The sequence below is a fragment of the Lathyrus oleraceus genome, chromosome 4, assembly GCF_024323335.1.
Source record: "Lathyrus oleraceus cultivar Zhongwan6 chromosome 4, CAAS_Psat_ZW6_1.0, whole genome shotgun sequence".
NCBI classification, from domain to species: Eukaryota; Viridiplantae; Streptophyta; class Magnoliopsida; order Fabales; family Fabaceae; genus Lathyrus; species Lathyrus oleraceus.
The window spans coordinates 435987415-436015346 of record NC_066582.1 but is presented as its reverse complement, the minus strand read 5'-3'; the positions used below and the strand labels follow the sequence as shown (position 1 = coordinate 436015346).

General features: G+C 36.2%; 1 protein-coding gene across 1 annotated transcript; it reads left to right on the top strand.

Moving 5' to 3' along the window:
* The first annotated feature begins 15732 nt into the window (after window positions 1–15732).
* On the top strand, window positions 15733–17673 carry LOC127135639 (uncharacterized). Its single transcript, XM_051062299.1, has 5 exons — window positions 15733–15920; window positions 16039–16607; window positions 16683–16875; window positions 16963–17238; window positions 17311–17673. The coding sequence occupies exons 1-5, from the start codon at window positions 15759–15761 to the stop codon at window positions 17671–17673; spliced, it is 1563 nt and encodes a 520-aa protein (XP_050918256.1). The 5' UTR covers window positions 15733–15758.
* Window positions 17674–27932: the final 10259 nt, after the last annotated feature.

Genomic DNA, 27932 nt, shown 5'->3' with positions numbered 1-27932 from the left:
AGACGTTGCTGATGGTTACAACAAGAGATGAAGAGAGATTCAAGGACCAATGGTACTTGGAATCAGGATGCTCATCACACATGTTTGGAAGGAAAGATTGGTTTGTCAACATAAAATCCTCAATGAAGAACATGGTGAAATTTTCAAATGACAACACTCTAGCAGTTGAAGGTATTGGTGATGTTCTGATTATGAGGAAAGATGGAAAGAGGTCAGTAATTTCAAATATGTTGTATATACCAAGCATGAAGAGTAATTTACTCAGCATAAGGAAGTTATTCGAAAAGAACTACAAGGTGCCGATCAAAGACAAGATGATGAGAGTTCTCGACTCAAATGGAAGGTTGATCTTGAAGGCTCCAATATCTCAGAATAGAACCTTCAAGATTGAACTAAATGTGATGGATCATAAGTGCCTTGCAACAACAAACAACAAGAGATGAATGGATATGGCATTATAGACTTGGCCATCTCAATTTCAAAGACATCAGAGATTTGAAGAGAAGAAATATGGTTTCAGGATTACCAGAAATCGACATTCCAAACAAAGTGTGTGAAGAACGCGTGCAGGCGAAACAACACAAGAACAACTTCAATAAGGATGCAGGAAGCAGGTCGAAGGCAATTCTTGAAGTCATATACTCTGATGTATGTAGTCCTCTCCAGGTGGATTCGATTGGAGGTAACAAATACTTTGTTACATTCATAGATGATTTCATTTGAAAACTGTGGTCTTACCTGATCAAGAAGAAAAGTGAAGTGATCGAGGTATTTTCCAAGTTTAAATCTATGGTTGAAAGACAGAATGTTTGAAAGATCAAGATTTTGAGGACTGGTGGTGGTGGAGAATATGTGTCGAAAGACTTCGACGCATTATGTGTGAAATAAGGGATTATACATGAGGTGGTTCCACCCTACACTCCATAGCAGAATGGAGTCGCAGAAAGGAAGAATCGAACCATCATGAATATGGTTAGAAGTATGTTGAAAGGCAAGAATCTACCCAAAGAATTATGGGGAGAAGCTGTGTCGACTGTGACATATATCTTGAACAGATGTCCGACGAAGAAGCTAGAAGGAATCACGTCAGAAGAATGTTGGTCTGGTGTCAAGCCTAGCTTGAGTCATCTGAGGGCATTTGGATCTATAGCACATAGATATGTGCCAGATCAGTTGAGAAGAAAACTTGATGACAAGTCGAGTCAGATGATCCTGATAGGATATCATTCGACTGTAGGATACAAGTTTTTCGACCCAGTGAATAAGCAAGTGGTGATCAGCAGGGACATGATCATAGATGAGCTTAAGGAGTGGGATTGGACTGAGGATGTCAAGAAATATTCAGTAAGAATCTTTTATGATGAACCATCTAGTGAAGTCGAAAGAGAAGTTCGACAGGAAGAAGTCAGAGGTGAAGCAAGCACAAGCAGACCTCAAAGAACAAGACACATGCCTACAAGGTTGCAAGAATGTGTGATTACATCATATGATATGGTCAATGAAGAAGGTGAGCTGGTGCATTATGCTTTCTATGCAGATGTTGAACCTGTCAATGCAGTTGAGGCATTGAAAGATTCGAAGTGGATGAAAGTAATGGACGAAGAGCTAAAGTCAATCAAAGTCAACAACACCTGGTCACTTGTCGAATTGCCCCAAGACAAGAAGGAGATTAATGTGAAGTGGGTATACAAGGTGAAGTTGAATCCCATAAGAGAAGTGACTCGACACAAGGCGAGACTTGTGGCGAAAGAATTTCTTCAGAAAGAAGGAATAGACTTCGATGAGGTTTTTTCACCTGTTGCTAGGATCGAAACAATCAGATTGGTTGTTGGTCTAGCAAACATGAACAACTGTCAGATGTGTCAGATGGATGTGAAATATGCATTCCTTAATGACCCCTTAGAAGAAGAAGTTTATGTTGCACAACCAGCTGAGTTTGTGAAAGATGGCGAAGAAAGAAAAGTGTACAGGCTGCATAAAGCCCTGTACGGACTTAAACAAGCTCCAAGAGCTTGGAACAAGAAGATAGATGACTTTCTAAGGGAGAAGGGATTTGTAAAGTGCAAGTCTGAACATGGAGTATATGTAAGAAGAAGCAAGAGTAAATTGCTTATACTATGCCTCTATATCGATGACCTGTTGATAACAGGTAGCTGCAAGAAGGAGATCAGTGACTTCAAAGGTGATATCAACAAGGAATTCGAAATGTCAGATCTGACTGACATTTCATATTTCCTTGGCATCAAATTCTATAAGAGTGGTAGAGGTTTGATGATGCACCAAAGAAGGTATGTAGGAGAAATACTCAAGAGATTTGAGATGCAAAATTGTAACCCAACTTCGACTCCAACTGAGCCCAGATTACAACTGTCGAAAGATTTAGATGAAGATGATGTCGACCCAACCCGATATAGAAAACTTATTGGGTCACTTCGATACCTTTGTCAGACAAGGCCTGACTTAACATACAATGTAGGTATGGTGAGTAGGTTTATGCAGAAGCCAAAGGTATCACATCTAGCAGCGGCGAAGAGGATACTAAGGTAAGTAAAAGGAACTCTCGATTATGGCATTTTTTTCCTACAGCAGATGAAGGAAAAGAATGCAAATTAGTGGGATACATCGACTCAAGTTGGTGTAGTGATGCTGAGGATCGAAAATCCACAGCTGGCTATGTGTTTATGCTAGGTGGTGCACTATTTGCTTGGAGTTCGAGAAAAGAGACAGTAGTGGCATTATCATCGTGCGAAGCAGAATACATAGCTGCTTCTCTTTGTGCATGTCAAGCAACACGGATGGTGAATCTGGTCGAAGAGATAGCAACGAAGAGTCATGGAGAAATTACCATGAGGATCGACAACATGTTAGCTATCAATCTGGCGAAGAATCCGATAACACATGGTCGAAGCAAGCACATCGAAATGAGGTTCCATTATCTTCAAGAGCAGGTAGCAGATGGGAAGATGAATGTGAAACATTGCAGAACTGAGAATCAGATTGCAGAGATCATGACGAAGGGAGTGCAGGTCGAAGTGTTTAGAAGATTAAGAGCTATGATGAATGTAGATAGCTTATACACAATGAATTAGGTGGTGTGTTGAATTGTATATTCCTTGTGTCGAATCAGGTTGCTCGACAGAGTAAGGAAGTGTTGAACCACCTAGTGTGTTGAGCTGTGTTAGTGTGTCAAAGTGTTGAAGCAGGTTGCTTCACACAGGATTTCGACTTATGCTTATTTTAGTAGTGATAGCTATTTTGAGCTTTTATAGTTTTGAGCTTTGGCTTGAGGTCCAAGTTAACATAAATTTATAAATAGAGGGAGAAACTCTTATTTTTGTAATGAGGTGAATAAAATATTCATAACATTGTAATTCACAGTATTTTGCAGTTGCAAAGTGAATAAGAAGTTTTCCACAGTTTGTGGGCAGAGAGAAACTCTGCAGAATTTTAATTCTTCTTCCCCTTCATTGTTCTTTACTTACTTTCTTTCTCCATTGTTCTTCTCTTTTCGTTATTATTGTGTGAGTGATAACAATCTTGTTCATCAAGGTTGATTGAAATTCTTCATAGGTTATGGTGGATTTCCAACAATATCCAAGATCGACGAAGACAAGTCACGACTTTGTTTACCGGTTCATCCAAAGTGGACCCGTCCAGTACATGGGTTCATAAATGAACTCCAAATTTATACCGTAGATATTTATTTTTTGATTTGCAACTTAACTTTGCAATAACTTTCATTCTTGCCTTTTTAAAAATATGATAGGACCTATTAGGTATTCTCTCGCATATTTTTTATGCCACGTGGGTCCTATGACTTAGGAAATAATGACATATGAATATGCATGACATAATTATCATCTTGGAATTATATCTTCCATTATGGCTTAAAGTTTTGGTCGATGTAATTCTTGATCATGTGGCACTCAGTTATTGGTCTACTCTCGACCTTGTGGATCCCTTAATTATCAACATTTTAATCCATGTTCTCTTCGTATGTACAAGTATTCACAAAGCTAACTCTGACAACCTTAAACCACTCTACAAATTGCAATTACTTTTGTTTTTGGAGTCTTAAACACTTAAAAAAAATCTCAGAATGAGTTGTTGTATGGTGACACTGACTTGAATGAGCATTCGAAGAAGTATTTGGGTTAGATTAGGGAATTATTTTGTGGCTTCAACAAGTCTTATCATGTTAAAATAATATGTATGGGAAAGTCAAAACGACAAACCAATATGTTGATACCTGATAACGGTTGGAAACTATGGACAATCAATGTTAATGGGAGTCTTCCAATATGATAAAAAGTGTGCAATTGAGTTAATGACAATAAATATATTAAAGTTTGAATTTCAAATTTGAAATATGCAATACTTCATGAAGTGCTGCATAATATAACCAGGTAAATCATTGCAAATTTATGCTGAAAATGTGTTGTTTCATCAAGAATTGCAACCTTGTGAAACAACACATGCATGACCTATAAATACATTATTCAGAATTCGAAAATCATAAAAAAAAATCGTGCATCCTCTTCACATAATTTTAGACACTCTTCCCTACATTCGAATCTTCATCAGTTCTGTGCAGATTCGATTATAAGACTGAATTATCTTGGATATTCTTGTGTTCCAACTCTAAGACTATAAAGAGAGTGATTGAAATACTTTTAAGGAAAGTGACATCATTCACGATTCAAACCTGAATCCATTCAACCTTCACAATTTATCTAACAATATTAAAAGTATGTAAAATAATGACAATCAAGACTTCTCTTTCAAGTATCAAAGGATAAATTATTGTGCCATAGACACATTCTGAACACAAGAAGATTTTACATCATGAATTCGGGTATGTTTAATTATTTCTCCTAAAAATCGGAGCATTGTAAAACTCATAATATCAAAATTCAAATATGAATTCTTTTCTAACAGTTAGTATCAAAATATTATTAATTTTTTAATAATAGTTAATCAATATAATATTATTTTTAATTATTGATTAAAATTGAATCTGAAAGAAAATTTTATATATTAATGAACAAAAATGGTCCATACCAATAATTTCTTATGATGCCCGGATCAAATTTGTATGAATATGTTGTTTGAAATAAAGCATGTAATCTTATATAATGTTGTAACAATATTTAATGTAAACAGTAGCTATCATTTATAAATATTGATATTATGTGATATAAGAAAAACATGTTTTGTTATACGATAGTGAGGAATCAAATTTTTTCTTTCCATTACACTTATCAAAAACTTACTATTATGTCTGCTATGTCTATGTATATTATGCATTGCCACATTAATGAATTCCAATTTTATTGGATGACAATATAATTTTGAAACAACGCTTCACCTATATTTATAACTGTTTCGAATGAAATCTTTCTAAAATATATCAACATGGTAATGCAATATATATTTTCATTGTATGATGTTTTAGTAACTATATGTATAATAAATTTATATTAGTACTTTAATGTGTTTTATAAAAAAAAATCTGTTGGTACAGTATGTATGCATAAAACATAAAATGTTTTAGTTTTAATGTTTCAATTATAGTATCCATGTATATGATATTTTTGAAAAACGGAATGGTACAATACCTATTAATTTGGTAATTATAATTTTATAAATTGAATGTGCTATTGTATATGTATATTCTTATAAAAAGACTTATTGAAAATGTAGAATTAGGTTTTTGAAATAACATGAATTAAATTCTTAATTCTTACCGAAGTTACGGTAATGAATATTTTGTCTTCATTTTGTTTTAAACAAAATGTAATTTGGAATGTGATCAATTTTTAAACACACAATATTAGTGACTTGATTTTAAAGTTTTGTCTTTTGTTTATGTTCAAAATTAATTTGCATAAAAGAAATTTGAAATTTGAAAATCAAAAGTAAATCGTTAGAAAATAAATTAAAATTGAAATTGAAAATTTGAAATTTGAAAGTATGGGTTGATTGATTATCAAAGTAGTCAAATTTGTTAAAGTTTGTGATTTTAAATTTTACAATTGAGTTTTGATTTGGATTCTATGTGAATAACATGTTATGTTTCTGTTTAATGAACCTTATTATTATAAGAAATATAAAGACTATACAATGATGAATCATGATTTATATAAAAATATAAATTTGGAGTATAATATAACTATTGAATTTTGAGATGTGAAATTTTGAGAATCGTATCACGGAGGATCAGGAATTCGAGATTCTCACAAATGAAGAACCTCGTGATGAAGGTTCTCCATGGATTGTTGAAATATAAATAGAAAATTCGTCATTGATTATTGAAAAATAACCAGAACTTAGAATAAGCAAGAGAGTTTGAAAGGAGAAATGATCTAGGACCAAACAAAATTGATTATCAATTTATTTCTTTTATCTAATGAAAGAAAATAGTAATAATTTTGTTCGTACGATTCCTATTATTCTTCAAGTGAAAGATGATTCTAATACTTATAAGGAAGCGGTAGCTTCAAGGGACTCCTCTTGTTTAGAAGGAAGTATCATAAGAAGATGATACACTAAACACCTACAAGTCTAGATTATGACCAAGGTTTTTTTTTTAAAAACAAAAAGAATGTGTTTATCATTTTGACAAATATGCACTAGTAGTAAGCACAACAAACATTAGAGTATCATTTGCATTAGCTTCTTGGCATGACCTTATAGTTCCTCAAATGGAGGTCAAAATAACATTTCTAAATAGAGATTTTGATGAAGAGACTTACATGGAGCAGCTAGAAGGTTATGTGCTAATGAACAAAAAGGTGTACAAGTTTGAGAAATCCTTATCTGAATTAAAACAAACACCAAAATAATGAAATCAAAAGTTTGACTCTATCATTGTAAGATTCATCAATTAAGGGGAGACACACAACTTAAGGAGAGACTTTTCAACCATTATTAAAACACAAAGTCAAAGAGTTTGTCGTCATCAAAAGGGGGAGATTGTGAACAATATATCATATATCGAGTTTAGTTTTGATGAAGATAAAGATTATCAAAGAATAAAAGGATCAAAAGCATCGTGCACATCAATGATGAAATTGATCAATAAGGTTGAACATAAAAATTCAAATTAAGATTTGAGATAAGTGAACATGAGTAATGTGCTCATTGCAATTTATACTATACTACTTTAAATTGCTCATAATTTCATCTTTCACTTCATCTAAAAACCTTTTTGCATCATCATGCATGATTATCTAAAATCTTTTTTCATTTAATTCTTGTGACAAGTGTTTGTACAAAAATTTGTGTGAGAAAATTGTGATATTCCTTTGTCTCTGTGTTGATTACATATCAATCATTAGTAATGTAATAAATGATATTTTAGAAACAAAGAGGTTTCTAACTTTCACATTCAAGATGAATGATTTTGGACTAGGTTACACACTTTTGTGGATCAGAGTAAAGTGAAATAATGGAGGTTATAAACTTAGTCAAACACATTATGTTGAGAAAGTACTTGATAAGTTCAAACACTTACATTTCAAGAAAGTGAGTACTCCATTTGATCATAGTGTCAAACTTCAAAATAATGATGGAAGAGTTGTGACTCAATTGGAACATGCAAATGCATGCAATGTGCTATACCCGACATGGCATTTGCAATTAGTGATGAAAGCTATATTTCTAAGCTTCGGTCCAATACTTTAGTCTCTTCCCCCGAGAATGAAGAGGACGTAATTTTGGAACCCTGCGAAACTAGTGAAAAAATATGCACCATTCGCCCTAAAGAAGTTTTGGACGACTACTTTTATTTTTATTCAAGAGTCATCGAAGATTTCAAAATTCACTTTCCCTTTACCAACTTCGAATCTGACCTTCTCAAAATTTTAAATATAACTCCGTCTCAATCACGTCCTAACAGACAGGGCTTTATTAAAGCTTTTGAGATTGTTTGTGACTCTATATACATGGTGTCGATATTAGGTCTATTCTTATCATTCTTTGAGTTAAAGGGTGCCGAGAAAAGAGGTTGGGTTTCCCTTAGCGGAATTTCAGGAAAGATTTTTCTGCAAGCTTATATTACTAACTATAAGGGTTTTAAAGAAAAATTTCTTCGAGTCAAAAATGGGACAAGATCTTCCTAGGTTATATATGATTTAGACGGGAACCACCGCTTCCCAATCTATTGGTAGGACAACCATTTACCAGTTTCTGGTTTTGACTACGACAAATTGAATGTTTTGGAAATTCGATCTTTGGCCGTCTTTGATGCTTTTCGGGTAGCGAAAGTTAAATATCTTTTATAGCTGATTGATGAACTCGAAAAATTTTATAATTTTTTTGGTAATCGTCCATATGTTATTTATTACTCTAATATAATGTCATTTAAACATCCTTTTTACTGATTTTAACTCTTATTTCATCCCAAATGACAAACCTCAAACTCTCCAAACATAAGAAATTGATGGGCAAGGCAAGAGCAAGGCGTGGAGATCAATTTTCTTCCAAGAGTGACCTTACGAGCATTTAGACCCGAGCTCTCAAACGAAAGAAGCCAGACATTGCTAAATTGGCTTCCATCACGTCGGACCCCTAGTCAACACTTGTCCCTGCTTCTGAGGAACCAAAACTCACCTCTCCCAAGAAAATGAAAACCTTGATGAGTGATAACGTCAATCAAGCAGACTTGATGATTACCACTCTTATGCAAGATTCAGGTAGTAGTCATCAAGCTAAACCCTCTTATGAGTTTAAGTTTTGGTCCAACAACTTTGAGAGGTTAAGGTTCCTCTATGATCATTTAAAGGCATCCGAGGATGTTGAAAAGTTAAATTCTATTGGTGCCCAAAAATTGACCCAAAACCTCGGAGCCTACTTGATAAGGTGTGTCATAATTACTATGGGTTTATTTGAAGTGGGTAATGCCCATAAAAATAATGAGATTCATCTTAACAAGGAGCTGATTTAGACAAGGGATGACTTGAAAACCCGAACCGCTCAAGTGGAGGATTTGACCAAATAACTTTCTAAGATGAAGATACAGAAGGAGTTGTCAGCATCTCAATTATTGGAAATGACTACAAAGAATGAAACCATGGTAACTATATGCTCAGAACTAGAAGAAGTTAATGTCAGCCTAACTCAAGAAGCAGAGCAATCTCGGAATCTCAATGAGACTTTGAAGAAATCTCTTCAAGATGCACAGGTGGACCTGCTTTCTGCCGGAGAAGAAGCTTTTGAGAGGGCCAAAGCTCAAGATTTATGCATCGCACCAGACTTAGACATGTTAAAGATGGATTTCTTTAAGACCGTGGTGGACGGGAAACTAGTCGATATGGATGATGCTTCACCCGAAGCAGAGGGCTCGAGAGGCTTGATAGATGAGAACTTGGCATTAAAATCTCAAGCGAACGAGCATGAAGTTTGAGTTTATTTTTAAGATTTTTGTAGCCATCAATGGTGATATTTCGCTTTCCTGCTGAACAATTAAGCCTTTTAAAGGCTTTGTGATGACATTATTTCATTATTTTTCTGTGCATTCCCTTTGGCTTTATTTATTACTACTTTAGTTATGAATTTTTGGCCAACCTTATAGGCTGGCGTAATTATCTTATCACCAACCATAGAGCCGCAGATGCTTCATCGATGATAAATCGATTGTGCCATTAAACTTCATAGGTGTACTGACTTTATACATTTTTCAAAGCCTCATGGGTTTGAAATTTAAATGAAGACATATGCTCTCACTAAGCATTACCCAGATGCAACCGAGGTTCCAGAAGCCCCGAGCTACTTGGGTTTTTCTTAAGCCATATGTGTTCTTATATATCCCGGATGAAGTTGATTATGCCAGAGGCTTTAAGTGCGCTTGGACTTTAGTTAGGCCAGAGGTTTCATTAAACGTTACGTAGCCAAAGCCGATTATGCTAGAGGCTTTAAGTGCTCTTGGACTTTAGTTAGGCCAAAGGTTTCATTAAACGTTACCCGGCCAAAGCCGATATTCCAGATGCTTTAAATGCACTTGGACTTTAGTTAGGCCTGAGATTTCATTAAATGTTACCCAACCGAAGCTGATTATGCAAGAGGCTTTAAGTGTGCTTGGACTTTATTTAGGCCAGAGGTTGCATTAAACGTTACCCGACCTAAGCCAATTATGCCAGAGATAGGATTTTCTTTACAAATATATTTGTCTTAACTATGGGTGTCTCATTAAAAACCCTGCTTCTTGCAAGGGAAAAGAGAGCATCTCCATGACTTTTATTCACTATATTTATTACATAGTTTAACTGAGATAAAATTTAAGACTATTTACATTCCAAGTTCTGGGTATTTCAATTCCCTTTAACCTCTCCAACTTGTAAGCCCCTTTGTTTAACCTCTGACGAACACGGTAGGGTCCCTCCCAATTCTGAGCTAACTTCCCCTTCTTCATGGGATCAATTACTTTCTTCACTACTAAGTCACCCTTATGAATTCCTCTCTGCCTTACTTTGATATTGAACCTCTGAGAAATTCTTTGTTTAGCTGCAAATTCTATGACGTGAGTCGTTTCCCTTATTTCATCCAACAAATCTTCTGAAATGTCCAAGCCTTTTGAGTTGATACTTTCATTAAAAGCCAAACGCCTCAACGATGGTGTGTTGATTTCAACTAGTATCATCGCATTCGTGCCGTAAACCATTATGAATGGAGTCTCCTAGGTAGTTGAATGTGGAATGGTGTGGTAAGACCAAAACATTTCATGCAGATACTCGACCCACAATCCTTTGGCTTCGTCCAGCCTTTTCTTCATTCCCGACAAAATGACTTTATTTGTTGCTTCCGCCTGACCGTTGGCTTAAGGGTGCTCTACTGAGATGAATCAATTTTTCATTCCTAGGTATTTGCAAAATTCAACAACTAAGGTACTAGCAAATTGAGCACTATTGTTAGATATGGTAACTCCAAGCAAACCAAAGCGACAAATTATATTACGCCAGCAAAATCGGCGTGCCCTTTCTGTTGTGATGCGTGATACGACTTCTGCCTCCACCCATTTGATGAAGTAATTAACAACCACTATTGAAATTTTTAACTTTTCGGATGCCACGAGAAATGGACCCAGGATATCTTCCCCTATTGATAAAATGGACATTATGAGAACATCAAATTTGACGCTTTTGCGGGTGAAAGAATAAAAGGAGAAAACATCTGACACTTTTCGCACTTGCTTATGAACTTCGCAAAATCCTGCAACATACTTGGCCAATAGTATTTTGCGTGCAATATCTTTCCGAAAAATGACCTACTTCCGATATGACTGTCGTAGACTCCTTCATGAAAAAAATGTGTCTTCCTCTAAGATACACCTCAATAATGGAGCCTCTCTACCCATTTTATAAAGGTGATCAACCACAATGATGTATCTCGCGAATATTCTTCTAATACACTTGGCTACTCTTTCCTATTCAGGTAGTTCATTCTAAATTAAATGTTGAATTATAGGTGCCATCTAGCCCTAAGCTTCTTCGGTACTTGGTGTCTCTAGAGTTTCTTGAATTTTTGTTTTATTTAAACCATCGGTCTTGGTGCTTGCTAATCGAGCCAAGAGGTCGGCTCTGGTATTCTGCCCCCTAGGAATATGATTTATCTCAAACTTTTCGAATGCTTGGGACATCTTAGTAGCTTTCTGCAGATACTTGATTGATGACGGGTCCTTTATCTAAAATTCTCTTTTGACTTGGTTGGCAACTAACTAGGAGTCGGTCTGGATAAGTAGATGCGTAACTCCGACTTCTTTTGCCAACTTCATTCCTAAAATTAAGGCTTCGTATTATGCCTGATTGTTGTTGGCCTTAAAATTAAAACACATAGAGTATTCAAGCATTAAGTCTCATGGTCCTTCGAGCACTATACCGACTCCGCTTCCTTTTAGATTAGAGGACTCGTCGACACATAAAGTCCATTTTCTTGGAGCTTCTTCTGAGACTGGGGCACTTAATAAATTTAAGAAATCAGCAAGTATTTGAGATTTGATGCAACTCCGAGGCGTAAATATTATATCATATTTCGGCAGATCCACCGTCCAAGCAACCATTCTTCCTGTAAAATCTAGCTTTTTCAAAATTTGTTTAATAGGATAATTAGTCCTGACAACGACGGGATGTCCTTGAAAATAGTACCTCAATGTATGGGTTATGATCACCACTTCCAAAGCTAGACGCTCGATCTTCTGGTAATGTAATTTTGCCCCCTTCAACACTTTACTAACAAAGTACACTATTTTTTCCACCTTATCGGTTTCCTGGACCAATATCGAACTCATAGCTTTTTCTGATACTTCTAAATATAGGATAAGTTATTGATTCTCCCTGGGCCGTACTAGGATCGGGGGTGCGCATAGGAAACACTGGAACTTCGTTGATTTCCTCACCACAACGAAGAAATGGATTGACTTGTCCCTTGCATAAGATAAAAAACGAGATAAGGATTCCAGGCGCCCTGTTAACTGTTATACTTGTTTCACTATAGACGGTCTCCTCATGTTAATGATTGCTTAACACTTGTCCGGGTTCGCTTCTATACCTCGACTGGTTAACATAAATCCTAGAAACATCCCTGCTTGTACTCCAAACGTACATTTGTCTGGATTTAACCTCATATCATAGTCCGGATTGATGAGAATGTTTCTTTTAAGTCCTTGACATACTTCTGATCATCTGGGTTTTTTACCATCATATCATCCACGTACACCTCCAAGTTCGGCCCTATCTGGGAGGCAAACAACATGTCCATCAGTCTCTGGTAGGTAGCCCTTGTGTTTTTCAGCCCAAAGGGCATAACCTCATAATAGTAATTATTCCTATTGGTCATAAATGTCATTTTTTGGGCATCTAACGGATTCATTCGAATCTGGTTATATCCCGTTAAGCATCTAAAAAACTAACAAGTCAAAAATCGGAGGCCCCAGTAATGAGTCGGTCAATGTGAGAGAGCAAGTAAGAATCTTTTGGACACGCTTTATTCAAGTCGATGAAGTTTACACACATTCTCCATTTTCCTGACTTCTTCTTCACCATAACTATATTAGCTAACCAAGTCGAGTACTTGATCTCTTTAATGAAGCCGACCTGCATAAGCTTTCCAAATTCATCTTCCACAACTTTTCTCTTTTCTTCTCATTCCTTCTGCTACCTCTGTGCTACTGCTTTGGCAGCGGGATCCAGTGCTAGGTGGTGACAAACCATGCTGGGACTAAAGTTGGGCATATCCGATGACTTTCACGCGAACAAATCCACGTTTTGCCTTAAAATTCCGATGATCTCTTCCGCCTCCTTTTGGGATAGGTTAGAGCTGATCTAAGTTGTTTTTGATGGTTGAGCACCAATCTGTATCATCTTTACATACTCCATGGGCGTGCACTATCCTCTACCGGATCTTCCCTCGGGTCGATGTCAACCGAGTTCACTTTCATTTGATCTTCTTTTACTGACTCATCGACGAGACTTTTCTTCTTTATCTTTAGACTATTTTTATAAAACTTTCTTGCTATATCTTGATCCCCTTTTATTATTCTTGTTCGACCATATTTTAAAGGGTATTTCAATGTGAGGTACAAAGTAGACAATGTTGCCTCCAGAGCATTAAAATAAGGTTTTCATATAATAATATTATAGGGAGAGGCGGCGTTAACAATTACGTACTTTACCAGGATGTTTTTTTGCATTTTCTCCATTACCAAAAGTAGTTATCATGGGTAAATGTATGAGCACCTGTGTCGGTTTTCCTAAGAATCCAACCAACGTACCTGCAAAAGGAAACAATTCGGTAATATTGAAGTTCATTCCCTTGAATGCTTCCCAGTATAGCACATCGGCCGAGCTTCCCTGGTCGACCAAAACGCGTTTTATCTCCCAGTTATGGATTTATACTTTGATCGCCATTGGGTCATCCACATGAGGGATCACCCCTTCGGAATCTCTTTTAGAGAAGGTGATGGCAACCTGATGATCAGTTCCTTCCGAAGGTGACCCATGCCTGACGTGCATCACTATCCGAGCATATCTTTTTCTAGTTAAACTTGTTTCTCCTCCTCCGGCAAATCCTCCTAAAATAGTATTTGATGAATGACGAGTCATGTGCTTATGCTTTAGTGAGGCAGAAGCCCCTATGATTGTCATCCGATTGCTGATGAAAATAATATTCTTGTGGAGTTAAAGTGTTATCATTTCAATGATGATTTTGTGTGGTCTGGGCAAGTTTTACCGAGTCCCCACGATGGGCTCCAAATATTCTTGCTAAAAAATACTAAAATGTTGACTTCCTTATTCTAGTTAAAGGAGAGTCTAAAATGAATGGTTGGAGTGTCTGTTATGTTAGGTTTTCATGTCTTATTCCTTTATCCTTCGGATATCCTCCTATTTATAGGTCTCCTTCTTACCTTGCCCCGACTCTCCAGATCCTTCATTCAATCTCTAATTAGTAACGTTTTTCGCCTCTTATAATTGTCTTTTAATGACCCCCCCCTTCAATAATTTAACTCCTTGCCATACTGAATTATATTGTAACCACTATCTTATGATTCTTCAGATGATATCCTAACTTTGTCATCGGACCCGATTTGTATTTAATTGAACCATCCTCGACTTATGGGAAGTCGGTTCCGCCCTGCATATCCGGATAGCCTAACCGGATTCCGGCTAGTAGATGACATTCCGACTACCCGGTCTTTAACCCTGCCATACTCGACTATCATGTCAAGTCGACCTCAAAAAACTCACATTCTCAAGATAGACTCCGCCAATCTCACACCTCGATTTGATCAACTAATTTTCCGAGATATATAAAACTATCAATCATATCATCCTTTCAGAAATCCTCCGACACATGTCCTTGGAAATAGTTGTAGAAAAATAAAGCTTCTAGCCCCAGAAACTCTAGGACTTTCTTATAAAAGATAATCTTGAGTCGGTATCATGAACACACAATTCTGACCTAAAATTCTCATACTTAGATTCCCCATTGACTTAAACATTAAAGTGTTTGTAGGTACACTTAGACATAAGCAGAATATTCTACCAAAATTCAACGTCAAATCTTCACCCACTTCCGAATCAGAAAGTTCATTCATGGATTAATTAAAATTTAATACCTAAAACCGACTTTCCTTTTAATCTTTATGGTAGCCCTTACGGTCTGAGGTTCTAGAACCTCCTTCAAAGAATACCCGTCTCCGAGGACCGTTGTCATTACATCACTTGTTCATCTTATACAACAAACCAGTTTGAATGGACAACCTCGACCCCGTGTTTCTCCCGGGAGAGTGTATCTCAGATTTAGGTTATTCAAATTTTTTAGGTAGAATATATTTAAAAGTATACAATACAAACAAAATAACTATTCCTCTTTTAACTTTTCGATATTGAGAGCTTCTCTTTTGTAACTAATTTTAGTACACTCAAAGTCAACTAGTAGTGCCAAAAAAAAATGCCAAAAGCTGGAGTAGCAAGGAAAATATGAAAAGATTTCTTGTAGGAGCTTCAACCAGAAATCAAGTTTTAATTTTACTTCTTATTTTGACTTTATGCATACTAACATAAAGTTCCTTGATCGCTAAAATAGCTTAAAGTTGACATAAGCACTTAAATAAATGTTTATAATGCAAAACTCAAAAAGAAGCAAGCACGTGGATTTCTTTGAATAAATCACCCAAACATGAGTTCATTTTACATCTATAGCTCTTCTCTTTCTTTTTTTAACAGCAATAGACAAGAGTTGGAGAAGCTTGATTGAACTCAAACATGAACAAGTACAATGAAACATATCTCAAACTCATCCGAGGAAGTTCTAAATCTAGTCATAAGAAGAGAAGTTTGTTCTCCAAGAAAGCTAAAGTTACCACCACTGTGGTTTCTCTCTTTTGCTTAGTTGCCGCTTTCTGTTATTTTGCACCCTCCAATAATGTGAGTTATTATTATGCATTATCATAGCATGCAAATTTGAAAACAAAATATCATTCTTGTTTGATTATTTATAAAATTGTAATCTCATAAGAAACTAATATGGAAATTGTTTTTGAAGTACATAATTTCAGGTGATTCCATTTCAAATCAAAACTCTTCATCCATCCGCACAAACAAACAACAACAACAACAACAACAACAACAAGAATTTCCACTTAGATGCACCAAAAGGAACAAGACTGAGACACAAACATGTTCAAGAGACTACTACCCTACCAAACATAACCCAACAAATCAAAATAGCAATGTTTGTCCCTCATACTTTAGATGGATCCATGAAGATCTAAAGCCATGGAGAGAACACGGGATCACAAAGGAAATGCTGGAAGGAGCAAGAAGTACAGCACACTTTAAAATTGTGATTGTGGATGGAAAATTGTACGTGGAAAGGTATAGGAAATCATTCCATACAAGAGATGTGTTCACTTTGTGGAGTATTGTGCAACTGTTAAGGCTGTATCCTGGAAAGTTACCTGATTTAGAACTATTCTTCGATTGCGAAGATAGACCTGTAATTCGGTTGGATAAGTTTCAAGGCCCGAATGCTTCGCCGCCACCTTTGTTTGGATATTGTTCTGATCAATCAAGCTTGGACATTGTTTTTCCTGATTGGTCTTTTTGGGGATGGTAAATGCTAAGTTAATATTCAGTTCTTAATTATATTTTTAAAACAATGCTTAAGTAATCATGATATTTGAATAGGGCTGAGATAAATATAAAGCCATGGAATGGAATTTTGAAAGATATAAAAGAAGGAATTGAAAAGACCAAATGGAAGGATAGAGTACCCTATGCTTATTGGAAAGGGAACCCTACAGTTGCTGCAACAAGGAAAGATCTTCTAAAGTGCAATGTTACATCAGAAAATGATTGGAAGAATCATCTATATATACAAGTATTTTTCAATCAATTTTTCATTATTTTTTCCTTGCAATTCATATGAAACCAAGATTAACTTATTTTATATACTTTTGTGTCACAGAATTGGAAGAAAGAAACTCATGATGGTTACAAAGAGTCCAACTTAGGGAACCAATGCACCCATAGGTACAAGATATACATAGAAGGAATTTCTTGGTCTGTTAGTGAGAAATACATTTTGGCATGTGATTCCATGACATTATATGTAAGACCCAATTACTATGATTTTTTCATAAGAGGCATGGTTCCATTACAGCACTATTGGCCTATTAGAGATGATTCAAAGTGCACATCTCTTAAGTTTGCTGTGGAATGGGGCAACAACCATGTTGATAAGGTATTTCTCTCTTTCATTGTGATGACTATTTGAGTTTTAGTAACTAAGTAATATCAATTTTTTACCTATCAGGCACATGCAATAGGAGAGGCTGCAAGCAAATTCATGCAAGAGGATTTGGACATGAACAATATATATGATTACATGTTTCATCTTCTTAATGGATATGCAAAGCTTTTGAGGTTCAAACCAACTATACCTTTGGGAGCTGAGGAACTTTGTTCTGAAACAATGGCATGTGATTATAAAGGTACACATAGGAAGTTCATGGAGGAGTCAATGGTGATGTTTCCTAGAGATTCAAATCCATGCATTATTCCTCCTCCATATGATTCTTTGACACTGCAAGAAGTTTTAGAGAGAAAAGCTAATTCAACAAGACAGGTAGAAGTTTGGGAAGATGAATATTTGCTGCATAAAAAAAATGGACAATAGTATTGGATTAGTTGTTACTTTTTGTGTGATACCTATGAAGAGACTGTGGTTGGTGTGGATTTCAGACTAGCTTTTAGTTATTTTGCAGAGAGTTCTTATTAAAAGGAAATCCTTGATGAGTTTTACTATCAGAGAAGATTTCCTAAATGGTAAATTGCAAGGACAAATGTGTTTTGTTTTTTTTTTATTTAATTAATATTTCTGTTTAGTTTTATATGGCTACTTGGCAAGTATGTAGCAACAAATTGTTGTAATATTTGTAAGGACATATGCCTATATTATTACCCAAGGGTCTAATAAGTGAATAATTCATCATAGACAAAAAAAAATCATGATATTCTCTCTAAAACTATATTTTTTTTCATCTAAATTTTGTTCATAATGTTTATGATGTTGGAAATCCCCCAAAATCTATGGAGAATTTCAATCAATCTTGATGAACAAGATTGTAATTACCCACACAATGGAAATGAAAAGAGAAGAACAATGGAGAAAGAGAGAGTGTATAGAACGATGAAGGAGAAGAGTAATATAATTCTTCAGAGTTTCTCTCTGCCCACAGACTGTGGAAAACTTCTTATTCACTTTGCCACTTTAAAATACTGTGAATACAATGTGTTGTGAATACTCTATTCACCTCTATTACAAAATAAGAATTACTCCCTCTATTTATAGATTTAGGATAACTTGGACCTCAAGTTAAAACCCAAAACTATAAAAACCCAAAATAGTAAAAGTCCAAAATAGCTAACACTACTCAACACACTAGGTGGTTCGACACTTCCTTGCTCTATCGAGCAACCTGCTTCGACACAAGGAATTACAATTCAACAAACCACCTAATTCATTGTGTCTAAGCTATCTACATTCATCATAGCTCTTAGCCTTCTGAACATTTCGACCTGCACTCCCTTTGTCATGATGTCTGCAATCTGATTCTCAGTTCTACAGTGTTCCACAATCATCTTCACATCTGCTACCTTCTCTCGAAGATAATGGAACCTCATCTCTATGTGCTTGCTTCGACCATGTGCTATCGGATTCTTCGCCAGATTGATAGCTGACATGTTGTCGATCTTCATGGTAATTGCTCCATGACTATTGACTGTTATCTCTTCAACCAGATTCACCATCCATGTTGCTTGGCATGCACAAAGATAAGCAACTATATATTCTGCTTCGCATGACGATAATGCCACTACTGGCTCTTTTCTCGAACTCCAAACAACTGGTGCACCGCCTAGCATAAACACATAGCCAACTGTTGATTTTCGATCCTCAGCATCACTACACCAACTTGAGTCGGTGTATCCCACTAATTTGCATTCTTTTCCTTCATCATCTGCAGGAAACAAAATTCCATAGTCGAGATTACCTTTCAGATACCTTAATATCCTCTTCGCCGCTGCTAGATGTGATACCTTTGGCTTCTGCATGAACCTACTCACCATACCTACACTGTATGCAAATGCAAGCCTTTTGTGACAAAGGTATCAAAGTGACCCAATAAGTCTTCTGTATTGGGTTGGGTCGACATCATCTTCATCTGAATCTTTCGACAGTTGTAATTTGGGCTCAACTGGAGTCGAAGTTGGGTTGCAATCTTGCATCTCAAATCTCTTGATAATTTCGCTTGCTTACCTTATTTGGTGCATCATCAAACCTCTATCACTCTTGTAGAATTTGATGCCAAGGAAATATGAAATGTCACCCAGATCTGACATTTCGAATTCCTTGTTAAGATCACCTTTGAAGTCTCTGATCTCCTTCTTGCAGCTACTTGTCATCAACAGGTCATCTACATAAAGACATAGTATAAGCAATTCACTCTTGCTTCTTCTTACATATACTCCATGTTCAGATTTTCACTTTACAAATTCCTTCTCCCTTAGAAAGCCATCTATCTTCTTGTTCCAAGCTCTTGGAGCTTGTTTAAGTCCGTACAGGGCTTTATACAGCCTATACACTTTTCTTTATTTGCCATGTTTCACAAACCCAGCTGGTTGTGCAACATAAACTTCTTCTTCTAAGGGGCCATTAAGGAATTCACATTTCACGTCCATCTGACACATCTTCCAGTTGTTCATGTTTGCTAGACCAACAACCAACCTGATTGTTTCGATCCTAGCAGCAGGTGCAAAAACTTCATCGAAGTCGATTTCTTCTTTCTAAAGAAATCCTTTTGCCACAAGTCTCGCCTTGTGTCGAGTCACTTCTCTTTTGGGATTCAACTTCACCTTGTATACCCACTTCACATCGATTGCCTTCTTATTTTGGGGCAATTCGACAAGTGACCAAGTGTTGTTGACTTCGATTGACTTCAGCTCTTCGTCCATTGCTTTCATCCACTTCGAATCTTTCAATGCCTCAGCTGCATTGACAGGTTCGACATCTGCGTAGAAAGCATAATGTACCATCTCACCTTCTTCATCGACCACATCATCTGATGTAATCACACATTCTTGCAACCTTGCAGGCATGTGTCTTGTTCTTTGAGGTCTGCTTCTACTTGCTTCACCTCTGACTTCTTCTTGTCGAACTTCTCTTTCGACTTCAATAGCTGGTTCATCATAAAATATTATCACTGAATCTTTCTTGACATTCTCAGTTCAATCCCACTCCTTAAGCTCATCTAGGATCACGCCCCTGCTGCTCACTACTTGCTTATTCACTGGGTCGAACAACTTGTATCCTTCAGTCGAATGATATCCTATCAGGATCATCTGACTGGACTTGTCATCAAGTTTTCTTCTCAACTGATTTGGCACATGTCTATGTGTTATAGATCCAAACACCCTCAGATGACTCAAGCTAGGCTTGACACCATACCAACATTCTTCTGGCGTGATTCCTTCTAGCTTCTTCGTCGAACATCTGTTCAGGATATATGTCGCAGTCGACACAACTTCTCCCCATAATTCTTTGGGTAGATACTTGCCTTTCAACATACTTCTAACCATATTCATAATGGTTATATTCTTCCTTTTCACGAATCCATTCTACTGTTAGGGTGGCACCACCTCATGCATAATCCCTTCTTTCACACATAATGCATCGAAGTCTTTCGACACATATTATCCACCACTATCAGTTCTCAAAATCTTGATCTTTCCACCGCTCTGTCTTTCGACCATAGATTTATACTTGGAAAATACCTCGATCACTTCACTTTTCTTCTGGATCAGGTAAGACCACAGTTTTCGAATGAAATCATCTATGAATGTAACAAAGTATTTGTTACCTCCAATCGAATCCACCTGGAGAGGACCACATACATCAGAGTATATGACTTCAAGAATTTCCTTCGACCTGCTTCCCGCATCCTTACTGAAGTTGTTCTTATGTTGCTTTGCCTGCACACCTTCTTCACGCACTTTGTTTGGAATGTCGATTTCTGGTAATCCTGAAACCATATTTCTTCTCTTCAAATCTCTGATGTCTTTGAAATTGAGATGGCCAAGTATGTAATTCCATATCCATTCATCTTTGTTGGCTCCTGTTGCAAGGCACTTATGCTCCATCACATTTAGTTCAATCTTGAAGGTTCTATTCTGAGACATTGGAGCCTTCAAGATCAACCTTCCATTTGAGTCGAGAACTCTCATCATCTTGTCTTCAATCGACACCTTGTAGTTCTTTTCGACCAACTTCCCTATGCTGAGAAAATTACTCTTCATGCCTGGTATGTATAACACATTTGAAATTAATGACCTCTTGCCATCGTTCCTCATAATCATAACATCACCAACACCTTCAGCTGCTAGAGTATTGTCATTTGCAAATTTCACCATGTTCTTCATTGAGGGCTTTATGTTGACAAACCAATCTTTTCTTCCAGACATGTGTGATGAGAATCCTGAGTCCAAGTACCACTGGTCCTTGAATCTCTCCTATTCTCTTGTTGTGACCATCAGCAACGTCTCTTCTTCATGTTTCGCCAACTTTGCATAAGTTTCTTGATTCTTATGCTTTTCTGGATAATCACTAGAATAGTGACCATAATTCTGACAATTGTAACATTGAATGTGACTCTTGTCTGACTTTTGACCATCACCTCTTCCTCTACCTGCAACACCACCTCTTTGGTTGCCTTGGTTCCAAGGTTTTCTCTGATTCGACCAGTTTCCTTCTTGTTGATTTTGACCAGTTGAATTGTTGTCACCTCCTCTACCTTTGTTGCCACTCCAGCTTCCTTTGCCTTTTCTTTCTTTTGTTGATTGAGTGTAATACCCCAAAATTTACCCTTCATTTTTCTTGGAAACATACGCTTTACACCTCATGCATGCATTCATTTTTAGGTCATTTAGCATTTGCATTTCATCATGGCAATCGGAATCGGATCGAAGAAGCTTGAACATCATCCAGGACACTTTGTGGGCTCTATTGAGATGATCAGTCAACACAAGGGAAAAACTTGAGTTACTTCCAACAGGGGTCTATTCGTCAGTCAAAACGTTAATCTTGAAGGAGCAAAGGTTTGTTCATGAGCTGTCATGCTCGCTAGGCGAAGCCCGCGTGTTTTGAAAAAAAAACGAAAAATAAATGAAAAATAAATAAATAAATAAATGAATAAATAAATAAATAAATGAATAAATATTGGACTTGGACCTCTCTCATTTGAGGCCATAGGTCCACAAAAATCAGGTTATAAATTCAGAGTTTCAGTGAAACAAAAGGCAATTCTATTCCTATTACCCTGTCTGGGAAAAAGATAGTGAGAGAAGAACCCTGGGGAAAAAGATAGTGAGAGAAGAACCCTGGGGAAAAAGATAGTGAGAGAAGAGCTAACAGAGTTCAGAGCAACCTCCAGACAACTCTGAAAGGTTCATTCTGGCTCACACACTTTCAGCTCAAGCAAACCCTAACATTGGTTTGCAAATCCAGCCGTGCCATTTGATTTCAACCGATCTCTCCAATCAGGTTTGCCCTTATTCCCATTACCTTTGTGCTTTGAAGTTGAATACTCTGAATGTTTGATGTATGATGGATGAATTTCATTAGGTTTTTGCCCACGGGTTCATAATTATGTATGAATGTATAAATAATGCCTTGAATGCTTAATCGTTTAATTTCTGAAGTGTATGCCACAGGGTTTGAGGTTTCTGAAACCATATTATTATCCATTAAAAACCATACTGTTTTGCTCTAATCTGACTTATGTTTGTCATAGCATGTTTTCTCCTAATCCTTATCTTGTTTCACTAACCCTTTTGTTGAGTTTTTGTGAAGGCTCACATGACTTTTGCAGGGATAGCTCGTTGGATATTCCACTTTGCTTGTGGGATACCATTTGGGAGATTTATTCTGATTGCCTTGTTGGCACATTTACTTTATACATGTTTGTTTTGTATGTGTTCGTATCCCCGCAGGTAGCGCGGTTCCTTCGTCAAGGACTGCCTTTTTGCATGAGCATCCCAAACCCTAACCCTTCATTGATTTTTCTTCTCCTAAACACACGTTTACTCCTTCTACTACAGGTGAGTAAGTCTCCAAAGGTCGAGCATCCGGTAGATTGCGTAGTAACGTCGTACGCCCCCAAAACATAATCCTTAACCCCGTAGTTAGTCGAACTACGGCTTGCTCTGATTCTCATTCCAGATGAGATACGTAGGCATAAGACGCGATGTCTTTGCGAGCACACATCCCCCCAACCCATAGGTCAGCCGAGCTACGAAGACTCTGATTCTCATATTCAGATGAGATACGTATGCAGTGGATGTGACACCCGCGCGAGTCATTTTCATTTAACCCCTTTTTTAGTAAACAGCACAAGATAAACTCACATCCTTTAGACAAGAACTACAAAAGTGGATCCCGTAGAGTATTACGGATGCGTAGGGGTGCTAATACCTTCCCTTCGCATAACCGACTCCCGAACCCAAGATTTGGTTGCGAGACTTTGTCTTTTCCTTTCCTCTTTTTAGGTTTACTTCGAGCGTTTCCTTTCCCTCCTTTGGGATAAATAACGCACGGTGACGACTCTTCTGTCATTTTCTTTCGCCGGTTGTTTTTTCGCACACTGTATTTTTCAGGTTGCGACACAAAGCCATATCACTCTTCGACTTTCCTGCAGCTCTTTCAGCCATTCTTTGTTCATGAGATTCAAGCGTCCCTTGAAGCTTTTCCTTTGTCAATTTTGATAAATCTTTCGACTCTTCTATGGCTACTACCACGTGGTCGAACTTTGGAGCCAACGACCTCAAGATCTTTCCAACAACAGATCTTAATGTCAACACTTCTCCATATACCTTGATTTGATTCACCCGTTTCATAACCTTGGTGAAGAAATCAGTTATACTTTCATTGTCTTCCATCTGAAGCAATTCATACGTTCTTTTGTGAGTTTGTAACCTCACCTCTTTCACCTTCTCTGCGCCTCCAAACGATTTCTCCAGAATTTTCCATGCTTCTTTCGCTGACTTTGCATCACTAACCTTTTCAAAGTTATATGTATCAACACATTGATGGATTATAAAGAGAGATTTATAATCTTTCTTCTTCAATTCTTTATGTGCAACCTTTTCTTGATCCGTCGCGGCTTCTGCAAGTGTTGCTACTCCTTCCTTCACAAGACCCCAAAGATATTGATAACAGAACACAACCTTCATCTGCTTGCACCAATTCTCATCATTGTTGTTCTTGAGAATCAGAAGATTTGCTGGAAAATGCCTGTTTGGATGATTCGTTGCCATATTGATTTTCTTCCCACGAAACGGTTAAACCGGATCTCTTGATACTAGATGTTGGAAATCCCCCAAAACCTATGGAGAATTTCAATCAATCTTGATGAACAAGATTGTAATTACCCACACAATGGCAATGAAAAGAGAAGAACAATGGAGAAAGAGAGAGTGTATAGAACAATGAAGGAGAAGAGTAATATAATTCTGCAGAGTTTCTCTCTACCCACAGACTGTGAAAAACTTCTTATTCACTTTGCCACTGCAAAATACTATGAATACAATGTGTTGTGAATACTCTATTCGCCTCTATTACAAAATAATGATTACTCCCTCTGTTTATAGATTTAGGTTAACTCGGACCTCAAGCTAAAGCCCAAAACTATAAAAGCCCAAAATAGTAAAAGCCCAAAATAACTAACACTACTCAACACACTAGGTGGTTCGACACTTCCTTTCTCTATCGAGCAACCTGCTTCGACACAAGGAATTACAATTCAACAATGAAAATATCAGCACACTACTATAAATTATATTTTTCATGATTAAACTTTTACCTCAATCAATTAAAAATTGAAGTCAAATGTTCAGGAACGCGCCATTTGTTTTTACTTTAAATTAAATTTTATCATTCCATTTTTAAGAAAATCGATAGAAAATGTATCTCAAGGCTTGAGTCTTGATTCACAACTTCTGTAATTTTCTACTTTATTTTGAATCAAAATGGTGCCTTATTTTATTAATTTTTTAATTATAATAAATCATCTTTTTCCTAGGTTGTTTGACCAACCGACATGAAATGTTATTCAATATTTTATTTAATTAAAATAGAACTCTGCTTTTACCTCAGTTGTTTTACCTCCGTATTTGCTACCAACCGAGATATAAACTCCAAAAAAATATCATATTCCAACATCAGAATGTTAGCTCTCATTCCCTTGCGAACAAAAGAAAGCCCCAATTTTCATCTTCTCCACCTAATGAACGAAACACCATTTTTCATCTTTTCCACCTAACAAACTTAAACACATTTCTTCATCTTCTCCAAGTCAAACGAATTAAACAAAGGAGGAATGAAGCTCGAATAGGGATACTCGAACCTCAAACCAACGTATTTCTTTGTCTCTCTCTTCACATTTTCGGTAGGTAAAATTTTCTTCATGACTGTACTAGTAATGTTATTGTTGTTGTCATTGTTTTGTTGTTGTGGTTTTTGAGACTTAGAGTATATAATGTTGTGTTGTTTTTCAAGTATTTGTAATTGTTGTTGTTGTTTAGTATTATTGTTGTTTTATTGATATGGAATGTTCATTATTGTTAGCTGCATACGATTTTTATGTTATTTTCAGAAGTTATATGTGATTATGGATCATAGTTTGATGAAAGACAATAGGTTAAGTAAAGAGTATGAGAATGGAGTGATTCAATTTCAAGAATTTATGCAAAAAATCATTCTTGGCAATAATTTTTTTTTATTATCCTTGTAAAAAATGTCGAAATATGCAAAAAAAAAATCCAAAGGAAGATATATTCAATCATTTAGATTGTGATAGAACTATTCAAAATTACACGAAATGGGTATGACATGGTGAAGTGACAAAAAAACAATTTGTGTCACATAGAGTTGAAGTTGATGATTATATGAATGATCCCCTAGAAAATATGGTTTATGATATTGTAGTATATTCTTTTAAGAAAATCCATGTGGATGATACTTTACAAAGTGACTTTGAAGAGTTGTTATTTTCAAGATGCAAAAACTATACAAGATTGTCATCTATGTTAGGACTATTTAATCTTAAGGCAAAAGGTGGATGAATGGATAGAAGTTTCACTGAATTGCTTAAATTGTTGCAAGAAATACTTCCAAAATATAACATGTTGTTGAACCGTAGTTATGGGGCCAAGAAGATATTGTGTCCAATAGATTTGGACTATGTTAAAATGCATGCATTTCATAATGATTACATATTATACAGGAAAGTGTATGGAAACTTGAAGGAGTGCTCGAGGTGCAGGGAGTCATGCTACCAACTGAAGAATTATGATGTTAAAGATGATAAAGGTGTAACCATAAAGGGTGTTTCTACCAAGGTTATGTGGTGCCTATCGATAATTCAAAGGTTCAAGAGATTGTTTGCTAATGTCAATGACGTAAAGAATATTATATGGCATGCAGATGAAAGAGTATTTGATGGAAAATTTGCCATGTGGATAGCAATGGAAGAAAATTAATTCATTGTTTCCAGATTTTTCACTGGAGCCAAGGTACCTTAGGCTTGGACTTGCCACCGACAGAATGACCAGTTTGGTAATATGAGTACTAACCATACTTCATGGTATGTTCTTCTCATAGTTTATAACTTATCTTAGTGACTGTGCATGAAGCACAAATATATGATGTTATCAATGATGATTTTAGGTCCAAAACAACCAGGGAAGGAAATAGATGTTTATTTAACTCCACTGATTGGTGATTTAAGAGTTTTGTGGGAGGAAAGAATTGATGTTGATGTATATGTAAGTGATAAATTTAAGATGTGTGTCATGTTGTTTTGCACTTTCTACATGTGATAATATGTCTGAGTGCAACGTCAAGGGACATAAAGTGTATCCTATATGTGAATATGATATAATACATGCTCCCACCAACTAAAAAATGGAAAATTGATTGTTTACCTTGGGTAGTGAAAATTTCTAAGATTTAATCATCCATACTGTAGATTTTAGAAGACTTTTAATGGAGAGCAGAAGTTTGATGTTTCTCTAAAGCCCTTAAATGTGAAGGAATTTTATAAAAGACAACAACACATTAATATTTTCTTTTAAAAGAATCCAAAAGGCCCCGTGGAGAAAAATATTTGGAAAAAGAGGTCGGTGTTCTTTGATCTTCCATGTTGGTCTACCTTCGATGTAAGATATTATCTTGATGTGATGCATGTGGAGAAAATTGTATGTGATATTTTGACTGGAAGACTTCTAAACATTAAAGGAAATATAAAAGATAGTAAGAAATTCCGTCTAGATATGATGGTGATAGGTATACGACAATATTTAACCCCGAAAGAAATAGGAAATTTAACATATTTGACCCTAGTATGTCACACTTTGTTTAAAAAAGAAAAATAAGTTTTTGTGATTGTTTGCAGGGTATCAAAGTTCCTCAAGGATACTCGTCAAATGTGAAGAAATTTATATCAATGAAAGATCTCAAATTAGTTGTCTTAAAATCTCATGATTGCCATGTCTTTATGGTTATCCGTGGAATTTCACCAAAAAGAGTAAGGACAATTATAACCATATTTTGCTTATTCGTAATGTTATATGTAGTAAAGTCATTGATCCTAGAAATTTAGATGATTTAGAATATGAGGGTGAAATTATTTTGTGTAAATTAGAGATATATTTTCCTCCATTATTTTTTGACATTATGGTTCACTTAATTGTTCATCTAGTAAGAGAGAGTAGATTTTATAGTCAAATTTGTTTAAGTTGAATGTATCCGGTAGAGCGATACATTAATATCTTTAAATGGTATACGGAGAATCATCATCGTCCGAAAGTTTCGGTCGTTTAACG